At 44.0% G+C, this 8,746-nt stretch overlaps 1 protein-coding gene across 4 annotated transcripts; it reads left to right on the top strand.

Annotated features, from left to right (window-relative positions):
* The first annotated feature begins 2,111 nt into the window (after positions 1-2,111).
* Positions 2,112-8,021, top strand: LOC308466975 (RNA-binding protein 3-like). Of its 4 annotated transcripts, none has more exons than XR_013981015.1 (8): positions 2,112-2,233; positions 2,323-2,429; positions 3,542-3,647; positions 3,758-3,833; positions 3,918-3,982; positions 6,679-6,818; positions 7,311-7,387; positions 7,587-8,021. XR_013981015.1 is itself a non-coding variant. In XM_080988378.1 (6 exons), exons 1-5 carry the CDS (start codon positions 2,131-2,133, stop codon positions 3,979-3,981), a joined length of 456 nt encoding a protein of 151 aa, XP_080844504.1. In that variant the 5' UTR covers positions 2,112-2,130; the 3' UTR covers position 3,982; positions 4,374-5,015. The 4 variants fall into 4 exon arrangements, 2 of the variants coding, with proteins under 2 accessions (XP_080844504.1, XP_080844505.1); XR_013981016.1 differs by having other exon boundaries at positions 3,915-3,982; XM_080988378.1 differs by lacking the exons at positions 6,679-6,818; positions 7,311-7,387; positions 7,587-8,021 and adding an exon at positions 4,374-5,015.
* The last annotated feature ends 725 nt before the right edge of the window (positions 8,022-8,746 follow it).

Genomic DNA, 8,746 nt, shown 5'->3' with positions numbered 1-8,746 from the left:
GCCTGCGCGCACCGAGGCCCGAACCAGGGCCAGGCGGGCTACCAGCGCGTGACGCGCGTCAATCGGCTTCACCAACGTCGGAACGTGCGCCTCGCCCTTCGCGTCCCCTCAGCCCTGCGAGGCAGCCCCCGCAAACTTGGGAATTATTATTATTAATTTTATTATTATTATTATTATTATTATTATTATTATTATTTTATTAATGATTTATTCCCCGCTCATCTGACTGGGTTTCCCCAGCCACTCTGGAGGCTTCCAGGACGCAAAAACATCGTAAAACGTCAAACAGTACATTTCCCGATAATAATAATATTGTCCACGGAGGCCTCGGCCGCAAGAAACCTGTTTAGGGTCCCACATTATTTCCTCAGTTTGTCTTTCAAGGCACCACAAAACCCGCCTTGCTTCCAAAAAAAACGCGCGAGTCAAACGTCCCGCCCTTAACGGTCGGCGCTCTTCGTCTTCCTTCTGGCCCTTCTCCCTCCCTGCCCGTAAAAAAGCCTTCCTTCAGAAATGGAGGGAACAAGAATGACCATTTCGCAAAGCACGGCCTCAATTAAGCAGTCGCTCCCCCGCCCTACAATCCAGTCAGAACCGGAAGTGCAGGTCTCTATTATGTGGAATGGAGGGGGGAGGCGGAAGCCTCGCGCGAGTGAACAAAGGCCCCGGATGCTGTAGCACATCTCTTTTTGGAGGGAAAAAGTTGAACGGATCCCCGGATGTCGGAGCGACCTCTCTCGTACCACAGGCGTAACGGTCGTGCGTAGTAAGCGCATGCGTAGTTTGCGCACTTAACCCTAGGAAGGCGCGGCGTCCGTCACGTGATTGGTCGCGGTGGGCGGGACGCTATATAAGCGAAGCGCGGGCGGTGCCTCGGCCGCATTTTCAGCTGCTTGAGCCCAGGAAGCTTCTCTTCGGTAAGGCGGGGGGGGGCGGTCTTGCGGGCTTCCTTTGTTGTCGGTGAAATGCACGGTGCAGGGGTGGGTTGTTTCCGACGCTTCCGTTCAAACAAGTACGTCAGTAACGAGGTAACGGTGGCCGTTCCTCGGTAGCGACGACGTGAGGGGGTGGCAAGGGGGGCCGCGGCACCAAAGCGCACGCGCATTCGGAGCGGCGTTCCGAATGCTGAAGATGTGCGCATGCGGCGGAGGAGCCCGGTTCCCCTCGCGCCGCGAGAGAGAGAAAACAGCGGTATGTCGTGGCGCGCGTGCGCGCTTTGGTTTTGGAACGGGGGGGGCCGGGTGGGCATGAGAAGAAGCGGAGCAAGGAAATGGCGGAGGGGGGGGTCCCGGCGGGCGCGCGGGGCGCACTGGCGAGGCCATGCAGCGGCCTTCGTCGCCTGCCGCCATCTTTGGTCGTCCGGATTGCCCCTCTTTAAGCTGGGGGTGAACAAGATGGCGCTCGAGGCGGGGAAATGGAGGGCGGCCTCGAGGCGGGGAGGGGGAAGCGCCGTTTCCTTCGCCCTCGCGCCACCCCCACCTCTCGCCTTCCGCTGAGGAGTTTCCCTTCGGGAACATGCAGTTGAAATAGAAACTGAGGCGGGGGTGTGGCTTAAGGCTTGCGCCTCTTTATTTATTTATTTTTTTAAAAAGCCTAGCAGCAGCCCTGAACTCGAAGCTTGTAGGCGCTTGAAGTGGGTCAGATTTAGCAACTGCTGCTGTGACGCTTAGGGCGGGGACGTATTAGCACGGCCCTGAGAAGCTTTCCTTTTCTGATTGGAAGTAATGCGCAACCACATGGAGCTTGGCTAGGCGAGGGTGGGTGGAAGAGATGGGGACAGCATGCGTTATAAAAGCTGCAACAGGTTTTCTTAGTGTTGTGGCACCACATGCAGGGTGACTTGGGGGGGGGGGAGGAATTAAGCCACACTTGATGAATTGAGTGAACAGAGCAAGAGTAATGAAAATATTGCGACTGATAATTAACGGTGTCTGGTGTTTCTGGAGGGTTGGGCGTTTTAAATTCTCCCTCACGAACTACGACAGGTTGTTTGCAGCTGGATTTTGCTAACTTGCTCTGCAATAAGCATTGGTGGTTCTTCAAATTCTCGTAATGGAATTATTCCAGTATTAGACCTCTGATCCACAGTTGTGCGCGTTTCTCTTCTTCAGACTCCTCCCTACCACCATTATGTCTTCTGAAGAAGGAAAGCTGTTTGTTGGGGGTCTGAATTTTGACACAGATGAGCAAGGCCTGGAGCAGCATTTCAGCTCTTTTGGACCCATTTCTGAAGGTAAGCAAGTGTGGTGTTGGGGATGGAGTTTTCCCCTGGGATCAACATAAAATTGGATAATTTTAGCTACTTTTGTTTTCTGTTCTTAGTTGTTGTGATCAAGGATAAGGAGACCCAGAGATCAAGAGGCTTTGGCTTTATCACCTTTGCCAATCCTGAACATGCATCAGATGCCATGAGAGCCATGAATGGAGAGGTGAGTACTTTGTTGTGGTGTGATCTGTTGTCCTACTGTGTCCTGGCTGCTTTAATTAAATAATAATAAGTTTTTATTCCCCAACCAGAGCCAGGCTCAGGGCAACTAACACCAGTAAAATTACAATAAAAATGTAATGGGGAAACCAATTTAGAATACAGGTTAAAATACAATGAGACAAACAGTTTCCCAAGAACCATACTGCTTTGATTTTTGTGAAATGCCCTTAATTAAACTATATTAGAAAATGGTCTTTACTTGCTTGCAAGTGTCAACCCAATAGTAGGGAGCTGTTGCAGTGTATGCACGTTACCTAAAAGCACATGCAGTGATGATGCTTCTGATTTAGTGTCAAAGTGAGCAGTTTTTTATGTCATAAACTGGTGAGAGACAGCTACATTGGTAACAGGCAAAGACGAGGAACCTGTGGCCCTCCAGATGCTGCTGGACTTTTGCTTCTATCAACATTTGACTATTGGCCATGCTGCCTGGGATCCGGCTCTTCTTGGGAAGCTGGATCCTGCATTCTTCCAGATGTATTGAAAGCTCATTGAGTGGCATTGCTAGTTCACATTTCCACTACCCTTCTTACTTTCAAATAATAATAATACTAATGTTTATTATTTATACCCAGGCCATCTGGCTGAGGTTGCCCAGCCACTCTGAGACAAGCTACTCTCAGATTATTTACCACCCACCTTTACAGGGTTTGCACCCAACAGGAATCTCAGCCTCAGGACTGCTGTGTGTGATTCCATTTCTTAAGGCTACCAGAGGTTTTTCAGAATATTGACTTATCTTTGGGAAATTATTTTTTAAGTGGTTCAATTTGCTGTGTGGAGTGCAAGTTCCAGAATAGCTGCTTTTGCTTGTAGATCTTTTGTAATGCAAGTGGCAGATACCCAAACCTACACAGGTGGAGAACTTCAGAATTCAATTTAGAAATAAATCCACTGAGCTCTACAGTATCTTAATAAGAGCAATAGTAATTGGTGAAAAGTCATGTTTTATTAACAATTGGTTATGTGCATATGAAAATTCATGTAAATAGTTGCTTCGTTTGATCAGCTAGTTAAGCAATGGTTATAATTAAAGTACTTGTTCATTATCAGTCTGTAGATGGGCGCCAGATAAGAGTTGATCACGCAGGGAAGTCTTCCCGTGGATCTAGAGGTGGCTACTTTGGAGGCAGGGGGCGAGGCCGTGGTTATTCCAGAGGTGAGTATAAGGAGATTGAAACAAACATTTGCATGCATTGGGGTAATGAAGTGGGTGGGGTTGCTGGTGGCTTAGCTGTCACTGAAATGTTTTTTTTTTCCTCCTTGGAGGTGGTGGAGACAGAAGCTATGGTGGGCGATACGACAACAGAAGTGGAGGCTACAGTGGTTCCCGGGATTACGGCAGGTAATTGTGCTGATGTGCGAGAGCATCATTAATGTTCAGTTTTAGGTGAGCAGATATAAAACACAAATGCTTTGTTTTCAGAAGTCAGGGAGGTTATAACGATCGCTACTCTTCAGGAGGCTCTTACAGAGACAACTATGACAACTGAGGTAAGTGGATTTTGGGAAGGGAGTGAAAATGCTGTCTTGCCAAAACGCTTGTGAACTATCAGTGTTCCGACTTCACACTGAGTAACAACAGTAACTACAGCTCCCTACTGAGTTGTCAGTATCAAAGATGTTTCTTTTCTTTTTTGTTTATCTGCCATTTGCTCAGATCTAAAACATTGCAGCCCTCAGTTCACATTACTGGTAAATAACTTTTAAGTGCATGTTGGACCTTAAAGAACTCTTAAATTCAAATTGCAAAGTTGTCAGAGTGCTAACTGGGGGAGGGCCTGAGATTCCTAGCATCACTAATCTAAAAAAGTAGGAGTGGTGAATTGCTGCAACATGTCCATATGCTTGTGCCTTTATGATTGTACCTGCTTCTTGTCCTCAGCTCACACCGAGTAAAAATCCTTCCTGAATCAAGATCGTCCTTCCAATGGCCGTATTTATAAAGATTTTTGGAGCTTCGCTGAATCTTGTTTAGTTACCTACTTGTATCTTCCCCCATATAGCTTTTGTCACATGCAGCCCGAAAGCTTCCTCTACAAGATGGCCTGTTTAGACTTTGCTCAAGAGTTGGTTTTTTCAAGAGTGGTTTTTAAGCAATTTTGAAATCGGTTTTATTTGTCTTGCTTTCTCAATCCAAGGTTTCTTTTAACGTGACACATGGGGCCCTACAACTTTAAACAGCTGGAAACTGAGCAAACCTTTTTTTTTTTTGAAATAGTGCAATGCACTTGAGTTCAACTCTTAGCATAGTAAGGGAGGGCAACAAATGCAAACCACCTTGGTATTAGTAAAAGAATTAAATGATTCACGCTGGTTTAGTAAAAAGCTATTTTACTGTAAAAAGTAAATCCAGAAATCAAAACTGAACGCTTTGAGAGGTTCTTGAAAATGTTTGTTTATATTGTCCTTTTTTTACTGGAAGAAACGTGCATAATTCAATTGACATTGTATTTGAAGTGGATAAGGAAGTTCCTGTACTGAGTTTTTGGCTTTACGAAGCCCATTAAAATCCCATCTGAAACAATTCTCTGCTCTTGACGTTTGACATCACATTGCACCGCACAACTTTGATAGCTTAGTGACAAGGAAGCAAAAGCATGTTGGGCCTCACCTAGGTAAATCCCGGGGTTGGTACCCAAGTAAAAAATTTGATATACACTAATACTTAAGCGGTTGGTGTGAAATGGTGGAAACAGGAAATCTTCAACATGGGGAAGTGGAAACATCTGTCTGCTCCTTAAACTGGCTATAGGATATTTTAGCATGACTTTAAGCTATAACTGTAGCATCTTGTTAGTCATGTTGTATCTGAATAACTTTGTATCTAAATGATATTTATTACCCTAATTGCATAAACCAACACATGATTCCCTAGAATGTTTATAGCTGTGCCAGTGCTATCCTGGGGAAATGAATCTGGGTAGTGGCTGGTGGCGGTGAAATACCTCTGGAGTCTTGTGTTTCAAACAAGGCTCCCAGTAGAGTTCAATACAGTGTTACCTGCAAATCTTGGGCTTTCTTTCTTAGTCTTCAAACAGTGAATTATTTAGCTGAGCCTTTAGTGAAGGCAAATCATTATTTTTGGTTTGGGAGTCACTACTACAGAGGGACCAAAATACAGGGTACCAAGCCAAAACACGTGTGATGAAACGTGCCCTATGTTTAAACATTTAAGTTCAGTGTTATAACCTAGAATGGGTTGGTTCTCCTTGCTACAATAGTAGTACACAGTATTGCTGTTGCTAGAGAGGAAGACTTGGGAAGGACCTGCATCCTTACACAAATGCTAAAGTAGGATAATGTGTCCTACTACAACTGGAAAATTTCAGCTGTCAGATGAGCTGGTGGAGAAGGAAGTTTTTGAAACTGGGGGGCCTTGAGGCTTTGTTCAGGGTTAAGGCTGAACTGATATTGGGCCTAGATGGGCCTACCTGTAGTTAGCTCTGTCCTGTTCTTACACTGTGAGAATTCTCTGCTAGCGTGTGGAAGCCAGTGTCCTTGGAGACCCCGAAGTGTGTTGTGCCTCCTTCAGTGCGATCCATGTGAGACGAAAGCTGCTCTTGGCTAGTTCATTTGTGGAAATAGTCCTGTATTTCGAGGTAACTTTTTTGCTCATGTCTGCATCTTCCCTCCCACAGAGCTCCATTCTTGTGGCTACAGCAAACCACTGATTCTTATTTCTTTGACAAACGTACTGGGCAAGTTTGGGGTCTCTTCAGACCCCACAAGAACTTGGACTGAATCTGCTCCTTTTTTTATCTGGGGTGGGAGGGCCTATCTGGCTGTTGCGACTTGAGATTTGCTTTCAAAAACTTAGAGGGAAGGTAGTTGGCCAAACAGTACTTGGATTCATCCAGCTGCATTTGCTGTTTTGTCCAATATCTTGTAATTGTGCCTTGTGCTGACCTTGGACTTGTTAATTGGGAAGACTTCCGATTGCAACATTGTTTGGGTGTGGGAGGCTTCTATTTCCACGTAAAACTTTCCAATTCTTAGTGCATATGGTGGCTTTTGGACAAGAATCTAAAAGTGGGAGAAAAATCTGAACTTAATAACTTGGGGAATCTCCCAAGGGCTAGGTGAACAGCATCACCTAGGCTTGGAATATCCTGTTAGACATGTATAATCTGAATACAATGAGAATTTGAATGTACTTGTGTTAAGTGACACTGCCTTGTTTTTGACAGGTTAGAAGAGATGATGGTGGCTATTCTAGCCTGAAAAAGTGTTGGCCACACTATCTTGAAAGAAGTGATGGAATGGAACAGGGACTACTCTTTGGATCCTGAACTTGAGCTACGAAGTAAACAGTTTCTCCCACTTCAAAGTAAATACACATTTTTCTTAGAGAAAAACCTTTGCTTTCATATTCAGTAGTTTAAGCATGGCTATATGTTGCTGTGCCATTAAACTGTGGCTATGGTACAAATTGTTTTTGGCTATGCAAAAGTAAATAGATCAAACTTCCATTGGAGAGGGTCAGAAGCGTGTTACTAGTGAATTGGTACTTCATTAGTCACACACAGTACAACTATATTGCTTAGTGTTCTGCTTGTGCAAGAAGTGATGGCAGCGAATAGCTATGGTCACTTGTTTCTTGCAGCACTTGATGAAAGTAGCGTGGCCCATACCTTGTGCATGATAAACTTGTGACAAACGTACTGATTTGGATGCCACAGAAGTAACCATTTAAATTTTCTAACTTTAATCAGTTAGTTTATTTCTTCAGAACCAGGAACTTCATGCCTCAATGCTCATATATGACTGTTTCATATCTAGGGTGCCCTTCTATAATGACTGACCAATTCTTTTCTTGCAGGGTCCCTATAGCTACTGGGTATTAAGTGGACAAGAGGAAGATGCCTCTTGCAGAGACTTGTTCAGCTATTCAGACAGGTTTGTTTGTTTATTTTTTAAAACCCATTAAATTAGATGTATCTGAAGGGAGCAGGAGCAGTAAGCTCAATTGGTTTGAGTTTAGGTTGGATTTATGTTAAAAGGCCTTGGCACAAACTCCTAGAAGAGTATTAACTGACTTAGCACATTAAATCGGTGAGTTCTGTGTGCTAATTTGTCTTCTTGCATTCCGTATTAGGTTAAGTGTCATTACTGGAATGAACCTATCAGCTGGCAGCAGTGGAGCAAGTAGATTACTACGGGCTGTGCATTCAATACTGTTGGAATATAGGTGCTTATGAGGAGGCTGGCTGGCTAAGAAGTGGAAAGTGCTCAAAAGTGAACCGAATTTAAAGAATTGTGGGTGCTCAATCCTGTGATACAGCACTTTCTGAAATGTTTAATTTAATTTGTAAAATGTGAATGCTATCTATATATATAGTGTGTTTTGGGGTAGGCTTGTGCAGCGCTTGAGCTAAAATCTTTTAATGAGACCTATAACTGGAAGAATGTCTGAAACCTTAACACCAAGTGATGTAAAATTTAAATACTACTTAAAACAACTATTCATCATGTGCTTTGAATTTCAAATATGTTAAACCATGGCTTCTAATAAAAATGAAACAGTAACTGACTTAGTGTTCAGCTTGCATTCTTCAGCACGTCATCATCTTAACACATATACAACCTTCTAGGGTAAGCAGCTGGTTAACATTAAAGGGTGCATTGACTTCCAACTCCTTGCACGTCAGACGAGTAGGCAAAGGATTACAAGTGTGGACTTAATGAGTATATTTGATAGGTATTTTACCATACCTTAAAAAAAAAAGTTTTATAAGAAATGCAGAACATGCCTCAGTGGAAAAGACAGGAACCTTCATATGACTTGGATTAACTAGCTATGTGCATGATTTTCTATTTCTGAATTTATTTAGTGATCAGAATACATAACATCAGTCACTCCTAATTTAAGATCCACAGGTAAATGGACTGTTGAGGGAACGGTCAACCAAAGTACAGTGGTGCCTCGCAAGACGAAAATAATTCGTTCCGCGAGTCTTTTCGTCTTGCGATGTTTTTCGTCTTGCGAAGCACGGTCCGTGCAACTGCGCCTCTTCAAGCGGCTTAAAAAAAAAAGCGCAAGACGTTTTCGTCTTGCGAAGCAAGCCCATAGGGAAATTCGTCTAGCGAAGCAACGCAAAACTGAAAAACCCTTTCGTCTTGCGGGGCATCACTGTACACTTGGGCAAATAAGCACCTCCCCTGATAAAACTACATATAGCTACTAAGGCTAGAACTCAAACCCCCTGAACTATTTACATCCTATCCCCAGACTTCCTTGTCCACTAGAAATTCAAA

The sequence above is a fragment of the Podarcis pityusensis genome (assembly GCF_964106645.2).
Source record: "Podarcis pityusensis genome assembly, chromosome: 17".
Lineage (NCBI taxonomy): Eukaryota > Metazoa > Chordata > Lepidosauria > Squamata > Lacertidae > Podarcis > Podarcis pityusensis.
This window is presented reverse-complemented; position numbering and strand designations above follow the sequence as displayed.